This window comes from Equus asinus, chromosome 7 (assembly GCF_041296235.1).
Source record: "Equus asinus isolate D_3611 breed Donkey chromosome 7, EquAss-T2T_v2, whole genome shotgun sequence".
Classification (NCBI taxonomy): Eukaryota; Metazoa; Chordata; class Mammalia; order Perissodactyla; family Equidae; genus Equus; species Equus asinus.
The window spans coordinates 41,332,723-41,350,278 of record NC_091796.1 but is presented as its reverse complement, the minus strand read 5'-3'; the positions used below and the strand labels follow the sequence as shown (position 1 = coordinate 41,350,278).

General features: G+C 33.4%; 1 protein-coding gene across 4 annotated transcripts in view; it reads right to left on the bottom strand.

Moving 5' to 3' along the window:
- Positions 1-17,556, bottom strand: part of TRAPPC8 (trafficking protein particle complex subunit 8) — an 82,178-nt gene that overhangs the window by 48,570 nt on the left and 16,052 nt on the right. For 2 of the 4 annotated variants that reach the window (XM_070513256.1, XM_070513258.1), the window contains exons 4-11: positions 16,221-16,395; positions 14,001-14,154; positions 11,507-11,600; positions 10,608-10,867; positions 10,150-10,265; positions 9,300-9,450; positions 5,008-5,108; positions 1,907-2,012 (exon numbers count right to left, since the gene is read on the bottom strand). In XM_070513256.1, coding sequence (XP_070369357.1) covers positions 1,907-2,012; positions 5,008-5,108; positions 9,300-9,450; positions 10,150-10,265; positions 10,608-10,867; positions 11,507-11,600; positions 14,001-14,154; positions 16,221-16,395 — 1,157 coding nt within the window. The remainder of the gene's footprint in view (positions 1-1,906; positions 2,013-5,007; positions 5,109-9,299; positions 9,451-10,149; positions 10,266-10,607; positions 10,868-11,506; positions 11,601-14,000; positions 14,155-16,220; positions 16,396-17,556) is intronic. The other 2 variants (XM_070513257.1, XM_014845364.3) reach the window with 1 other exon arrangement.

The window sequence follows — 17,556 nt, the reverse complement described above, 5'->3', positions numbered from 1 at the left end:
CATGATAAAATAAATCATCCAGGTTCGGGGGAAAAAAAGTGAAAACAAAGAGTTGTAATGAAAGAGAACAATGACAGAAAATAACAAGGTTACAATGCAGACAGAAGAATTTGCTCTAAAGAAATTCTATTCAAGCTCCTAAACCATAAATTCCTTTTATATTCACTGATAATCTCTAGGTGGAAAACAGAGCAATATATTCAAACCCAAGTTAAGATTATTTATTATAATACAGAACATCAACATACTCAGGAGCCTATATTCATCTATACCAAATAGTTTATGTCTGGCAATTGCTCATACTGGTCAGTGTTGAGGCAGTATGCATTATAAAACATTTTTTAAACCATCCCTTAGCTTAGTTAACTATCTCCTACAGAAGCCTTTTTAGAATAATCAATGGTTCAGATCAAAAAACATTTATAAATCATATACCATGTGCCAAGCCTAGCATTAGGCTTGTTAAGACTTGTCACGTCTTACAGCATATAAGAGAGGGCAGGACAGAGACACTTAGGACAACCTAGGGTACTGCAGATGACTACCTGAAGGATATGACTGACACCAGGATCAGTAAATTAAGTGAAGAAAGAGGAAAAAGGGCCACAGTCCAGGAAAAGAACATGAAAAACGTGAAGCAGGACAGAAGGAGGGGTTTAAAAAAAAAGAGAGAGAGATAAGTAAAAAGTTGGAGATATAAAAAGAAAACTGTTTAAGAAGGTAAAAAAAATCCCCCTACTTGTGTTACTGACCGGATAGGAAAATATGGGAGCATCTCAAGCAGTTTCTGCCTTGAGCAAATGAGCAGCTAGCTGATTACAACATAATTTAAGATCACATTCAGATCTCATAATGTAAGAAAGTTTGTTACTTGTTTTTTTCTTTCTTTCTCCCCAAAGGCCCCCAGTACATGGTTGTATACTCTAATTGTAGGTCCTTCTGGCTCTATGTGGGATGCCGCCTCAGCATGGCTTGATGAGCAGTGCTGGGTCCATGCCCGGGATCTGAATGGGCAAAACCCCAGGCTGCCCAAGTGGAGCAAGCAAACTTAACTAGCAGGCCACGCAGCCAGCCCCCATGTAAGGTAGCTATTGATATGTGGATTAAAGGTGCACTGGAAACACCGAAGTAGATAAATCTAAGACAGTTGGCTATACAAACCTAAAGCTCAGGAGAAGTCAAGGCTGGAGACAATTTGAGAGTGAAAATCATGACTGTGAACAGATGACCCAAAAAAAATGTGTACAGTAAAAAAGTACGGTGACCAAAGCATTAAAACCTTAGGGTACATTAACATTTAAGGGGCAAACAAAGGAGATGTTTGATTTTGTTCTTTTGTTCTTGAGCATTCATCTAAAAAAATTTGTCTTTAACCATACTTACAAAATTACTACCATTCTTTACAAGTCTGAGTCAATGCAACTTAATAATGTCTGTTGTAAACCTTCAAGGGCAACTATAAGTGAATTACTTTTTCTCCCTTTTGAAATATTCATAATACAGATTTTTTAAATGCTTAAGATGATTTTTTTAATAAGTTCAAACTAGTGAAAATAAGATTAAAACTTCCTGAGTGATTTTAAGTATCAATTTTATATAAGGAATGATGCACATGCATGTTGCTTTAAATATTGTTATGCTTAAGTCAAAACCTAATTCACAGAAGATGCACAATACATGTTTGTGGTTAATAATAATATAGGCTTAAAATCTGTAAATAAAATAAATTCAGTTTATAAAATACTGCATTTAAAATTAATTCAACAAATTACTAAAATAGCCATGTTATAAATTCCCAAAGGGAGATTCTCCTCTAATTTTATGTTTTGCACACTCAAGAAAAAAGAAATTCTTAAAAAATTATGAAACAATACTAGTTAAGGCAAATACTACACAGTTTCAGTACCTCACTGGTCAACCGTATTAGGAGAGCTGCAGCCTCTGAGTATTTGCCTTGGCTTTTTAATATTTCAGCACTAAGCAATACACATCTTTCAGCCAATACCATATTCCTAAAGAAAAAAGAGTGTAATTAGCACTACAATAATATCTTAGTACGTCATAGTAACCATGCATTCAACCAAAGTTTCCAATTCTAGTTTTCGAGTAAAAAGAAATCCATGTCCTTATTTTCCACTTAATAAAAGGTTAAATAAAAAAACTCCAAAGAATTCTCATAACTCATCAAAACTTTTATCATAATTTTGCAGTAAGAATACAAAGCAAAGTTACATTTCCTGTATGTAAAAAGCTAGAACCTAACTGGTATCTCTAAACCAGCAGCTAGTTAACAAATAAAACTTGCTTTCAACAGGAAGGGATATAAACATTTCACCCATATTTCTTTCTCCTTCCTCACTGCAAACTCTGTGTTTCATACTGGCTACTTTTAGAACTATTTGGGTGTTTTCCCTCTGGTACTTTCACTGAGGTGTTTCAGCCGGATATGGCATGGGGCCAGTATTGCCTGATTCATTCCTGAGCAAAATCCTCTTTGTAAAAACACACAATTAGTTGATTTTTCTTTGTAGACTACTACCATCAATAATCTAGAATTGAATTATTCATTCTTAAAAATAATAAAAATAAATGAAAACATTCTTACTGTGAAATTACAAGCTGGAATCCTTTTTGGGAAATAGCAGCCAAGTTTTTCTTTTTACCGTGTATCCTTATATCAAAAAAATACCACTTGATTTTAAAATTACAACAAAAGACTACTAACTTGAAGGCCATTCTAAACAGTGCTATTTTTAAAATACAATTTACTACTTTCAAAAATTATTGCAGTAATCTGCCATAAACTTTCTATAAGTTACGATTTTTCTTAGAGGGTTAGTATTTACGAATTTCTAAGAATGCCTGATGAACACAAAAGATTAACTCCTAGTTGCCAGAACCTACTCACATATACTCAGTTCTTAAAGTTTTCTTTAGTAAACTTTATAAACTCTCTTAAATCTTAACACTATTGTTTTACTTATTTATCTTTGATTCCTCACCTATTTCCCCATGGGTCAGTCATTAAATCACAAGGCTACCAAGCCCAGGATGTTATTAACTTGTTTATTCGAGCAACATTTAAAAAAATCATTTGTGTCAGGCAGTGAAGTGCTAAGGATCCAAGTATTTCTATGACACAATCCCTACCTAAAAGTAGAAACTGATATGAAACAGAAAATGACCAGGGTATGACTGACCTTCACTATGATCTGGGGAGAGACAGGAGGGAAGGGATAGATGCATAAAAGAAAAGAAATTTAACAAAATCTTTTAAGGATAAATAGGATCCCCTCAGTTAAAAGGAGCCTGGCATTCTAAGAGGGCATTGCAAAAGTAATATTTATTTCCTGTATTTTAAGAAAATTTATTTATATTTTAGTACTTCTGAGATCAGGGAGCTTCTTAAAATTGATATGGATAATTAATGTTTCTACTTTATCCCAAAATATCTATTAAATTGATGGTACATCTTACCAACTTAGAATGAAGATTATAAGGTAAATGCATGACAGTAAGTGTGTATTTAGAAAAAGCACATAGTGTGTTTTGGACAGGAGGACAAAGACGGATTGCCAAGGCTTATTTGGCTACCTGGGTCACTAGGTGTCATCCCTTTTCTTTTGCATCATTCCATGTGCATCTCTCCCAAAACTCTTTGAGTTTCATGAAAACAAGGAAAATCTTCTCAAAGACAGAATGCTCAAACTTCTTAAAACTCCTTTACTACTCTGGCTTCCTTGATACCCCACGCGCATAGTTTTTATAGTTTTTCCAGCTTTCAAATCTCTCCTTTTCAGAATCCTTCAAGGGTTCCTCTTTCACAGGAGGCTGTTATCTCCTGCCAGAATCTCCAAATACATTCTCAAGTAGATTATATAAAGTAGAAGAGGTAGGATTTGACACTGGCTCCCCCATTTATGAGCTGCATGCCTTTGGGCAAGTTAAACTCTGAAGTTTCCATCTCCTCATCTGTAAAATGGGGATAATAATAGTATCCACCATTTCATAGGCCTATGGTAAAGATTGATTTTGTGAAATACTTTGGCACAGTCGTAAATGCCGAGCACTCAATAAATGTTAATTATTAACATCAGTGTTGTGTTGTAAACACATTGCTACGACTGCTATTTCTACTTCAAGAATACTATGAGACAAATTGCCTGTATATCTGTCTTCCAACCCATCCATTCTACACAGAAAAGTCAGATTAATCTTTCTGAAAAGTAACTTTCATTACGTCAAGGCTCTACTCAAATATTCAGTAACTCCCCATTTACCACTACATAAATCTTAACCACAAATTAAAAATACAGTAGTGAGAGTTAGGTTCCCCACACTGATTTTTCTCAAAACACCTTTCCATATACATAAACCCTCTAACCTAGCCAGGACTCTATTCTCTTTCACCAGTAATGCTACATCCAAAATATTATTCCTGCCAAATCATCATTCCCGAAACATTTTCACAGCTATAAAATTCCAGCCACCTTTCTTTCAAGGTCTATCCTCAAACACTCCATGACGCCTCCTTGGACCACTTCTGGACCAGACCACAGTCTCCTCACAGGTGCTGAGTTCTAACTCCTAGGAGTTCCACCAGAACTCACTGTGTGTACAAAAGACTTCTCCTTTGCTTCCCTGGACTACGATTTAGCCCCTTGTGTTTTGCCTATTTCACAAGCAAAGCTCAAAATTACTAACTCTTGGCTTAACAGTAGTTAAGGTTAGAGATGGCCCCAAAATAAAAACCACCCTCAATATAACATATAACCTCAACCTTACCTAAAACAAATTCCTAACCACAAACCCAAACACAATAGGAAAGGAAAGGAGGACATAAAAAGACTAATTTTGTAAGATCACCTCACCTTGTCTCTGACTATATTAACTTGATTTGCGAGCTTATCTAAAGTATGAAAAACATAGAACCATTTATATCTAATAACAATATGAATGTCAAATGTACCTCTAAATGGACAGGACATAAATATTCTAGTCACCTACTTGCAGATATCCCTGTATGTCTGGATTGCTGTATCCATGTAATGTGCAGGATACGGCCTAGGTGCTCCTGGCTGAAGAAAAGCTGATACTGCTGCCATTTCCTAGAGGAAAAGACATTATTTATACGATTTCAAAAGGAGAAATATTCTTGTAGTTTAGCACTCAGAAGCCTAAAAACTGGAATGAAGTTTGCTGGGGTATTTTATATAAGCACATGTATAAAAATGCATGTATAGCCTAATGTGGACTTGAAACATACATTTACAGGCTTTTAGTTTTAAAATTCTCTAGTTAAATTCCAAAGTCCATCATTCAATATTTAAATGAGATTTTCAAGAAGACCTAGTAAACACTTTCAGTTACAGGATATAACTACCAAGTGAGCCTGGCTTAAGATTTCTGCTACCATCTCCTCCCTCTTCTTCCATATTCCTCAATGAGTAGAGAATAAAACAATGATAGGATCATACAGAGAGAGACAAAATAAAGTACATCTCTTTCCAATTTATTGGCTTCCAAATTTGAAAACAAAGGTCACAACAGCTTGCAGTATAAATATTTTCAGCTATTTACACACTCTACAGTTTATATCCTATATCATACAGAGGGCACAAAGACCATTTCTTAGATCTATATTACAGTCAATTTTCTAGGCCTTCTTATTTCATTTTAAAACCCATTCTATTGTTAATAATTCAAATAATATACAATGGTGTTAAAGGATTTAGAAATGAAGATGAAAATACAGGTTTTGGCTTCTTAGTAAAATATCCTATTATATCCATACTTGTAGTCTCACTTAGACAAAGTTTTAATAAAAATTTAACTAGAAATAGTTGGAACTTTCATAAAAGGGGGTGGGGGAATTGTTAACGCCAATCCACTTTCAGGACGAATAAACATATTTCTCTGCAACATTTTTTAAAATAGAAAAAAAAAATACAGAAATAATTCTAATTACGTAAAAACTGGGATACTACCTGACAGACTAAAAGTTACATGATAATATAAACCATATGTTTCAGAATACTTCTGCATCCTGAGTACTCAGCACAGTGTCTGCTCCAAAATTTATTGAATAAACTGAATGAAAATACATCATATTCATGTAATGAAATATTCTACAGCTCTGAAACATCATGTATTCTTAACTATTCATATTTTAAGTAATACACATAATGAATATATATAGGGTTCTATATTGTACAAAAAGTATCTAATGTACATTGAATTACTGAATAATATTGTACAAAAAATACATTATATTTACTAAATGTATATACAATCAATAAAAGTGTACTAGGAAAAAATCCTGTAAGAAAAATATGCCCCAAATTCCAAGTTATTTTCCAATTTAATTGTACAAGAAATATCAATATACACATAAATTGACAATTTCTACAGATACAGTAAGAACGTTCAGAATGATCACCCCAAGTTACTGCACAATCTTCGGTAATCGTTAAATCATTTCTTACAGTCTAAATGGATTACTACATTTTACGAAGATTTTCATTAAGAACTGGAGTAATCTACCTAATCTTCAGTTAGTGTGCTGTTGAGTCTATTACAACTCCTAGCAACCCTGTGTACGGCAGAGAGGAATCCTTCTTAGTCTTTTTGTGCCATCCTTTCATCTTCCGGCACTCTATCAGACAATGGAAGTTCCACTGAAACCTGTCCACGATGGGTGACCCTGCTAGTATCTGAAATACTAGTGGCATAGCTTTCAGCATTACAGCAACATATACTCACCACAGTATGACAAGTGACAGACAGGTGGTGTGGTTCCCTGACTGGGAAACGAACCCCAGCTGCAGCTGCAGCAGTGAGAGCACCAAATCTTAACAGCTAGACCACCAGAGCAAATTAAACTACAAAAAAATTTGTATTTCTCCAAAAGTCCCTATTACTGGTTTTTCTATGACATATATTTTAACTTTCTAGTTATCAGAACTAAATATCTTCTATAATTTTCATCTAAAAAGGCAGACAATATAGTCTGTTCTACAACACATTTTGACCGTATTAATTAGCTAATATGTGAATGGTACATAGGAAAGTGGTATCAGTACAAATAAATCTGTATTCATTTATAAACAATTTTTCTTAGGCAAGGGCATCAAAAATAGCAGAAACAGAATTATAACCTTCAGCAGGAAAGGAAAAAGCCCTGAGCTTAGCCAGCTGTTGTACAATCAGGAACTATTTTCACCTGTATGTTAAGAAAATAAAAAATGAATGCCTACACTTTGGTGTGTGTAGACTCTCTCTCCAGAGAAGTGCACCTCCAGCCTTGCACAGCTCTTGGCTCAAGGCAGGTTGCACTTCCTTCCACACTCACCTCCATGGTAACTCCACTCGTTAAGAGCTCCTCCTGCCCATCCCTATCCCCAGCCAGTATTTACATACTGGCTTTATGTATTTTTTTATTCCTTGAGGTAAATACTAGTCATGCTGAGCTGCCTCACTAGACTATACAGATCATCTCCCAAGGTACAGAAACTTTTATGCTCTGGTTACAAAGATACATAGGTTTTAAGAGGACTATCCCAACTCTATTTTTCTCCAATGCCTATCATTTTTAGGGCTGCTTTTATAGACTATGCATATATTATGTTATAGTAGATAAGCTCTTCTTTTCAGTGCTAAACTACTTTCTCTCATATAGCTGCTACTAATGCCTCTACCTAAATGGTTTAAATGCAGTATTTATCAGACTGTATATAAAAATGAAAAAGCTTAAGTAACATAAAATCAGAAATGCTTTGCTATACATTTATAAGATTTCACCTATTTGCAAATTTTCAATTTGCAGGTACACTGTGCAATTTTTTTTTTTTTTAAAGACTGGCACCTAAGCTAACAACTGTTGTCAATCTTTTTTTTTTTTTCTTCTTCTTCTTCTCCCCAAAGCCCCCCAGTACACAGTTGTATATTCTAGTTGTGAGTGCCTCTGGTTGTGCTACGTGGGACGCCACCTCAGCATGGCCCAATAAGCGGTGCCATATCCGCACCAGGGATCCGAACTGGCAAAATCCTGGGCAGCTGAAGCATAACACGTGAACTTAACCACTTGGCCACGGGGCCAGCCCCTATGTATAATTTTATAATTATAAATTTATACCTATGTTATAAGGTATTAATGAAATAACATTAAGCACTTGTAGTTTCACATTAACTTATATTAGATGACTATTATAAAAGACCAGAGAATGTCTAGCCAAGGACAATTCATATAATTTTTCAAACACTTCTACTCATGAAGATAACATATTTTCAGTTCCTGAACAAAGTTTTTTAAAAGTTAGCTGACTTTTTTCATTAAAAATATTATAGAAATAAAAAGGAACAGTAATATAATTTTCCTATTTTAGCTTTACATTTTTAAGTTAACTATTTTAGTTTTATATATACACACTATTAAAATAAATGAAAACAGACGAGTTTAAACAAGTGTCTACATGATAATTAGCAATAAAGTATCTAGAGTTCTTATATATTTTATTCTTTACACTTGTTTATATGCATACATGTTTTTAAAAGGACTAAGAAGAAAGTAACAGCGCTAGTTTTACTCTCTTCTAAGTAGAGACAGCACATTACAAATATATTTATGACAACTTTTCAAACACATTAAAAGGTTATAAGGCAGTAAAGTACAGAAAATCCTTCTGAAACACCTAGGTTTACCTATCAATTACAAAAACTAACATAGCCAATGCCTACCGACAGCGTACATACATATACAAGGCAGTGTGCTAGGCACTTTAAATGCCTATACCTTATACAACCCTACTGCCATTAGGATTCACATTTTACAGATAAGAAAACTGAGGACTAGAGATGTTCAATAACTTGCTGAAGACGACAGTCTGTCTCACACCAAAGTACATCTTCTTAACCAACAGACAGTCTTCCAACAGAAGAAACATTTCAAGCAACCTAAAATCATTTTTCAAGAGGTCTACAAGCATCTTCTAAAGAAAAAAACTTTATACTGTGAATATAATAAAGAGTGAAATTCAAATTAAATTTTGAAAATGGACACAGAAATTAGAAGGTACTAATCAAAACTAAGAAATCAACCCTCATACATGACCATGTTTGAATGCACTAGTTTAAGAAAAATCCATCAGCTCAACATAAACTAATTCAAAACCTATAAAGCATTGTATGGTATTTGAGTACCACTTTATCCCTAAGTATTTTGTTCACCATTTCATAAACAGACATTTCTAAATCATTTACAGTAGCAAAAATAAGAAATTATAATACTGTAGAATACCAACCAAGGCACCAGCTGCATAAAGCATTGCTTGATCATTAAGAAAATCTTTCTTTGCAGTATGATAGCAACTGTAAGCCAAATCATAATGCTGCACCAAAAAACATAAGTCAGCCATTTTCCTGATTTGAAGCTCTGGTGCCTCTGGTGGATACCTGTAAATACAAAATAAGGAAGTAATTTATAACTTATAACCCCTAAACCATTAAATATTATGAAATGTCTAACAAGCTGTTCGGCTGTCCAGAACATGAGGAAAACTGATCCTGTTTTACAAGAATTCTACCTCCAAGGAGAGAGTATCATTTCTCAAAGATATCTGGGAACAGTTACATCTTATTTACATAATTTATAGCCCTGTACTGAGAACTTCTCAACAGTAGGCAAGCATTTTCTCCATGGTCAAATTATGAAGGAAATAGTTAATTCCAGGTGACTCACTTTTATATACAACCAGGAAAAAAAAATCCAAAATGAATTTTATTTTCCCTTAAAATAGGATTTTATATTAAACAAAATTTTCTAAACATATGCCATGTCTTAGAATCACTAGACCACACTATTTTAATGTAGAAGAGTTATTAACAAATACTTAATCTAACTCTTATCTTTTGACAAACAGACTCAAAGTAAAGTGATTTTCCCACTTATCTTGCTCATTTTTAGATATCCAATTACTTACAGGGTTTTTTAATTTAATATAATTTGCTTACAGTCATTGTTTTTATCTACCTGAGTTTTGACCAATATAAAATTAAGAAACTAAAGAAATAGTCACTTTCTGCAGAACATCATAGGGTCAAACACTAATCAGAGTTAAACACAGAAAAACAAAACGAAAATATTTTACTCACAACAATCCAGATGTATTTTTCAGCTCGTTAATGCTCTTTTCTGGAACTTTACTGCCACTAAACCATTTTTTAGTTGCAGAAAATAGAGATCGACTCAAACCTTTTCTTGATATTAGCTACGAAAAAAGATTAAATATGTGGACAAATATGAGAATATTTTTCTCTTACATAAAAAAATTCTAAACAGCTAAAAAGCTTTAAGAATGAGCAAATGTTCATGTTAACAACATTGATTTATAGAAAACTGTCGAATACACTGACAAAATCTCTAGTGAAAATATAAGCCTCTTCTAGCATTTAGCAGAATTTCATCACTGAGAGTAGTGTCAATAAATCCTAATATTGGTCTATTATAAAAAGAAAAACTCCAAATACTTTAAATAACTTATACTACTATACTCTCAAGTTTACTATTTATTGAAATTTTAAAAATAGTAATCCAAAAGATTAAATCTTACCTGATCATTTAATTGCCGAATTGTTTTCTCTATATGTGGTAAAAGGCCTCGAAATGTGAACTCTTGTATAAACTGTCGAATTCTATCATGATCAGTAAGGGTTAAACATGCACCATGAATAATTCCAGTATTTGCTTTCTTTGTTTCATGTAACGATGAAGCAGATTTTACATGATCTGGGCCATCAATGCTGTTAGAAGGGTCACCGGATGGGTCCAATTGAAGTGGGTGAGCTCTAAAGTTATTTGGTAAGCCATCTACTGAAAAACAGATCTTTCTTTTACTCTCAGAATGCAACAGAAAATTGTGATATTACTACCATACTGCTAAAGAAAAAGGGAAGAAATGTTGGAACCTTTAACTTTCTGTGTATCCTAGAAGTATAAGATATAATAACACTAACAGCTTCCCCCCGAAAATCACAGGGCTTGGGTTAATACTTGTTACACATAACAGAAATTTATAAATTCATGTAAACAAATGAAGAAAAATACAGTGTTAAAATAATATAAAGAATTACTTTTAAATAGCACAACTAAGCAACAAGAAAAATTACAACAAAAAAATTTTAGAGCTATCACTACCAAAACTATAATTTAAAATACAGAAATAAAGCTCTCAAAAGCATGTGAATTTGGGGAATAATTAATGTGGCACATCATATCTTCCCTTGCTTTCCACAAAAATTTAAGGAAATCTGATTTATTACTCATAAATTTTTAAATGTCAAAAAACATCAGACTCAAATGACTCAAAATCTTCAGAGGAAAAGCTAACCTGCCCACTATCTTTTTTCATTATGAAAATTTCCCCCATCTTTTATCTATAAAGATTAGCATGCTTTCACAACAGTGCATATTTCCAATCAAAAGAGAAACTTAGAGAAAGTATATCAAGACCTTTGACTTCGTTATCTAATCCATCCAATGAAAGCAAGTTACTATCAGAATTCTTATTTGAAGTTATAGTACAATGGCCATCTTCATATGATTCCTATCAAAATAAAATAAAAGAGCATTAACAGTTATATTTAATCATGTTTAAGACACCACCAAATCCATCAACAACTATGGTTGCTCTGCTAACTGTAAGCCTCATTTATTTGCTACGACTCCTCTCTCCCATTTCTCCAAATTCTTAAATTCTTCCATGTACCTTTTCTATCACTCCAATCCACACCTACTATATTCTTAAATCCCCTTTCACATTCAATCTACTATCCTAATTCTTCTGAATTCAAATGATCTCTTTTACAGTTTATCTGTTTATATGTGATCTGTATATGTCTATGTGAATACTTGTATATGCATCTAAGAAAGGAATAATAGCAAGAGAGATGGACTATTAGAACCAAGCAGGGGAAAACGAGGGATGGTATGGAATCTCCTGGGTCATGGACACAGTGTTAATAGGTTGGAGTCATTCTGAATACATAAAAGTGTTTTGGAAAAATATCCAATGCAGTGTTTATTTGTACAAAAGTACTGGTTTCTCAGCCAACAAGAAAAACTTAAAATAAAAATACTCAGACTAATATCGGTAAACATGAGGTATTATTTGGAGAGCCATACTTTGAGAGAAATACATAAACTAGAACTTAATAAGAGGAAAGCAATCAGGACAAGAAACAGTCTGAAACCACCATTTAAGGAAAAGTTGATGGGACCAGCCTGGTGGCGCAGCGGTTAAGTGCACACATTCCACTTCTCAGTGGCCCGGGGTTCGCTGGTTTGGATCCGAGGTGCAGACATGGCACCACTTGGCAAAAACCCATGCTGTGGTAGGCGTCCCACATATAAAATAGAGGAAGATGGGCAAGGATGTTAGCTTAGAGGCCAGTCTTCCTCAGCAAAAAGAGGAGGATTGGCAGTAGTTAGCTCAGGGCTAATCTTCCCCCCCCCAAAAAAAAAAAAAGAAAAGAAAAAATTGGAAAAACTGAGTATATTTAGCCTGGAAAACATCAGAGGGGACACGGGAGCTAACCTTCTGTATTTTGAAAGCTATCTTAAATGGAAAACTGATATGATCCCCACAGGACTGATCAACTTGGGTTGTTCAGACATGGAATGGGTCACCTGAGAAAATAGTGAGTACTGTCACTAGATGAGGTCATTCAGAGGTTTAAAGGAAATTAAACCATTAAAAGAGAGGCTTAATTTGATAACCTTTAACCTATCCTCCAATCCTAGGTTTCCAGGATTCTAAGCTATAGAATTTCTGATACCTCTGTCTTCTGTTAAAAGTCCTCAAACTGGACAATCTGACTCACGTGCCCCTTCCCAACCTTAGATGGCTGGACTCTAAACTGAATACATCAACACCATTCCTATTCTAAGTGTGACTCTGAAAGACCATTTTAAAAAATAAAGTTCCTTCACATCCAGCTGGTTCTTTTTTTCTCAGACACTTTTCTCTAGCATTATCTTTAAAAAGGTCAGCAATTATCTCAGTATTAAAATGAGTAAAATATCAGTATACCACTGTATCTGGATAAAAATTCCATATATGACAGAAATAAAGCAACTAAATTATTAAACAATATTTATATTAGAATATCAAATATTACATAAACTTTATTATAATTGACATTTTTTTAAAAATCACATAAAGAGTACATAATGTAGTTTAATTGTACAAAATATAAATAAATTTTCTATTTACTTAAGAAGTCCTCCTTCTAAACAAGAAACAGTCAACTCTTGATTATCTGAACTAAGCATAGGAACTTGGCATTCAGCTACTACCAAGTCACATACAATTCTATCTTAAAAATTTGACAGTGTGAAACCTTACATTCACCCACTTCGGCCAACAGACAACAATTAACAGTCGTCTAGAATTCCAGATTAAGAAAAGAGTAGATTAGGAAGAAATACTACTTCCTCAAAATTCAGAAGGAAAAGAAATCAGAGGAAAGTTAGGGAAAAAAGCCCACCCACCTAAAAAGTATGAGCTCCAAAAGGTGGCCATAAGAACAGCATGGTGAAAATGAAGGAAGGCAACCCCAGAGCATGTGGATAATAAAGAATTGACTGTAAGCATTCATAACAAATATACAAGTCAAAAGTCCTATTCTCTACATGTCTACCCAATCTAATTCAATTCTTCTTGTGTAATTTACTTTTCTTTCATCTTTTAAGAAAAAGATAATTAACAGTGATATTATATACCTGAAAGGAATATACATAAGGGATTAACTTAGAAACAGCTTTTGCACCACTGATTTAAGAGCTCACATCCTGACGGATCAAAACTAGCCAGATACCACAAAATAAATATTAGTAATTTTACTAGTTAAACCAAGACATAAAAAATTCTACAGTGACACCATTATGTCATAAAACTGAAATACAGCTTTTGCGGTTTGCTTCATTGTTTTTTTTTTACATATACCTGGTTTTGAATACTATTTTTCTGGAGATACTGACTCCAAGGATCTGGTATCTGTTCATCTGATGCTCGATTAGATGTTCGAGAATTAATTTTAAGTAAATAGCAACCCTGAGTTCCATATTTCTGTTTCATTTCTTCATAAATTGACTCAGCTCTAAAAAAAATGGAAAAAAGTTTGTAATAAATGAGGAGATCTTAGAAAATGATAAATATTAAAATAACACAAAAACAATGCAAAAATAGTCCCCAAAAGGCAGAACAGAAAATTAGAGATAGAATAATAAAAAAATTAAAGATCGTGATCCTAACTGAACTTTAGCTAGCTTAGATATCACCTTAAAGCAGTTACCAAAGTATGCTTCATGGAATAAAATGTGGAAGGTACTCCTATGTTATTCAAAGAGAAAGTTCTGAGGGTCAGACTAGTTTGGGGAACTACAGTAAACAAAGCCAAACAGTTTCTTTGCGGCAGACCATCAGGAAGCCTTCCATTCGCTGACGTGCACTATGAATTTCTAAAGAGTTGTTTCAAACTTAGAGATCAGGAACTCCTTCAACTATGAGAACTAGTCTTCAGGAAATACGACTTTGGGAAATACTGTCTTAGAGAACAGACACTTATCGAAAAACGTTAACTGCTAAAACAGAAAATATAGCACCCCAAAACTTACAAAACATCTTTCATTGCCATAGTTTACCGTTCCCTCAGCTGTCTCCAAAGGAATACAGTTCAAAGGAATAACAGGAGGGAGAAAACTCAAGAAAAGCAGCCAAGGTATTCATTACATAAAAATCCACCCTTTTTTCTTGCAAAATTTATAATAGCTAGATCCATGAGCTATATCTCAGATGCAACAAGAAGCATATTGATTTCCTTTAAGTTAACTCAACTTGCTAGTTGGTGGAAGATAAGCTAATTCCAATGATAAGACAACATTCTAATGAAAAATGAAATTTTGATACATAAGCTAACCCAGTTTAAAAAATAGGTAGTTTTTTAGTCAATCAGCCATCTGGTGCCAAAAAACACATGGAAAATCTTATATCATATTCAAATGTACATGCAAATATTACACAACTAACAAGCCTAGCAAACAAATCATATTACACACTATAAAATTAAGGTTGGATATGTAAAATAGTTATAAATTTGTATAAACACAGATATAAGTATATATATATGTATATATACTCTAGAATAATAAACTAAACTGCTCACTTTACCAATGTTTCTGCTAAACATAAGAACCACTGATCTAATACTTGAATTACCACTTAAATATCCCAGTTACAACCATTCAATACGGAAAATATACACCAAATTTAACTGATAGAAACTAAGTTTAATAGCTAGTTCAAATTATTTCTATTTATATAGTACACTTTATCCAACAGGGTGCAGACTGTTTATGATTTCAAAATATCCTAAAGATTAGTAATCCTCAGAATAATTCTTTGGTTTTATAGAGGAGAATGTATTAAAAAATGATGATCTGTGCTCAGAACAAGAGTAAGAAATGATTACTTAATTGCACACCCTAAATAGCATTATCAAAACAAGAGTTTGAAACAAAAGATTAATTTGATCCACATCTTGAAGCAAAATTCAAAATAAACTCCAAAGCCATAAACATAAAATTGCTTTTAATGTTATCTTATTTTTCAAAAACTTATTCTATTTTTAAATATAAGTAATTCACTTATCCCAAAGATAAGAGGTCTACAGCAAATCACTAATAAGAAATATTAAAGGGTTGAACATAAAGAAATGTTTGGATGTTTTTTGAGAGTGTGAAAAATATCAAGGCTAAAAATAAAAAGTGACAAAAGAGCGAAGAGTGAAAAAGAAGTGCCTATGAGCAACAGCCAGGAAGTGAAAAGTTAGAGAAAAACTAGGAAGAAGAAAAGACAAAAAATGAGAAATAATTTTATATAAAGTGAGAAATAACAGCTAAGGCCTAGAGGTGTAAAATAGTAAGCACTTTTGTACAAAAATTGTAGTAATAAAGATATATATTTAAAGGAAAGTTTGGGGAAGCATATGAAATCTAATATAAAATGACTTAGGTGTTGAATATAACTGGAATAAAAAATACAGTTAAACGTTTTATTAATAAATTTTTACACTCTTGGATGAAAAATATATCTAAAATTTAAACAAGCCATGTCCAAATTAATGTTAAATCATTTAATGGGAAACCATTTTAAAATAAAGCTTACCTCTGTTCATCTCCTGCACTTGCATCATGTAAAAGTACATAATATTTAAGTGTATTTGGGATAAACCACTTGGGGTAAGAACAGTCACTGTTGTGCTGAATTCGATGCTGTTCTTGCGACAACTTTGAAAACTGTTCCACAGGTTCAGCTTCACTAGAGGATGCTACCAACATACCTTGTAAACCGTATTATTAAGGTAATTACCACTTATCACTCAATGATAAATACTATCCTATTAAAACAAACTTTAGGAAGATATTTTCTGAGCTAAAAAAAAAATCTGATTTCATAGGTTTTCACCACAAGCACAAAATACTATCTCCAACACATCTAAGTAATTCAAGGTTTTAAATCTTAAAGATTTTTTGTTGACAGTTTTTCAGGTCATTTACATATACAATAAGGAAATCTATAAAAATAAAAATGGACAATACCAAAATTGTACAATTATCAACATAATGAACAATTCTGCTGAGTACTGCTCCTCTCCATTCTATCTCACTGCAGTTTCATACTCTATCTTATCTCTTAACTTTTCTCTGCAACCTCATTAAGAAAACTAAAAAACCACAACTGTCAAAGGAGGTTAATAGCTATAAAACAGGTTACTAAAAAGATAGAAAACTGTCTTTAAATATGAGCTTTTGCATAAGCAATCAATTTTGACTGCAATCAGCAAAAGCAGTTAAAAGTGACAGTTTACATTTTCTCTTTCTAAAATGGCTTAAAAACTTATTAAGCATGAAATCTCTAAGGTGGGGGATAAAGAAAAACAATAAGCAAACCCTCAGTATTCCTATTTTCTCTTTTTTTTTAAAAGGTTTTTTTTTCTTTCTGCTTTTTCTCCAACTCTCCCAGTATGCAGTATTATATTTTAGTTGTGGGTCCTTCTAGTTGTGGCATGTGGGACGCCATCTAGTGTGGCGTGACGAAATGGTGCCACATCTGCGCCCAGGATCCAAACCAGCAAAACCCTGGGCTGCCACAGCTGAGCGCAGGAACTTAACCACTCCGCCATGGGGCCAGCCCCAGTATTCTTATTTTCTAATCAAAATTAATTTATTACATCAGTCCTGTATCTGAGACACCATTTAACAATAACAAAAACTTGAAATAGCAACAATAAAAAATAATTTTTCCATTCTCTACATCCTCTCAACAATTTTGCCTTTATATAACTATTTCTGAGATTAATAATTTCCAAAACATTTGATTTTTTTCATTGTGGTCATAATAGTTCACAACATTGTGAAATTTCAGTTGTATATTATTCATCAGACTCCATATAAATGTGCTCCTTCACCCCTTGTGTCCACTCCCCAACCCCTGATAACCA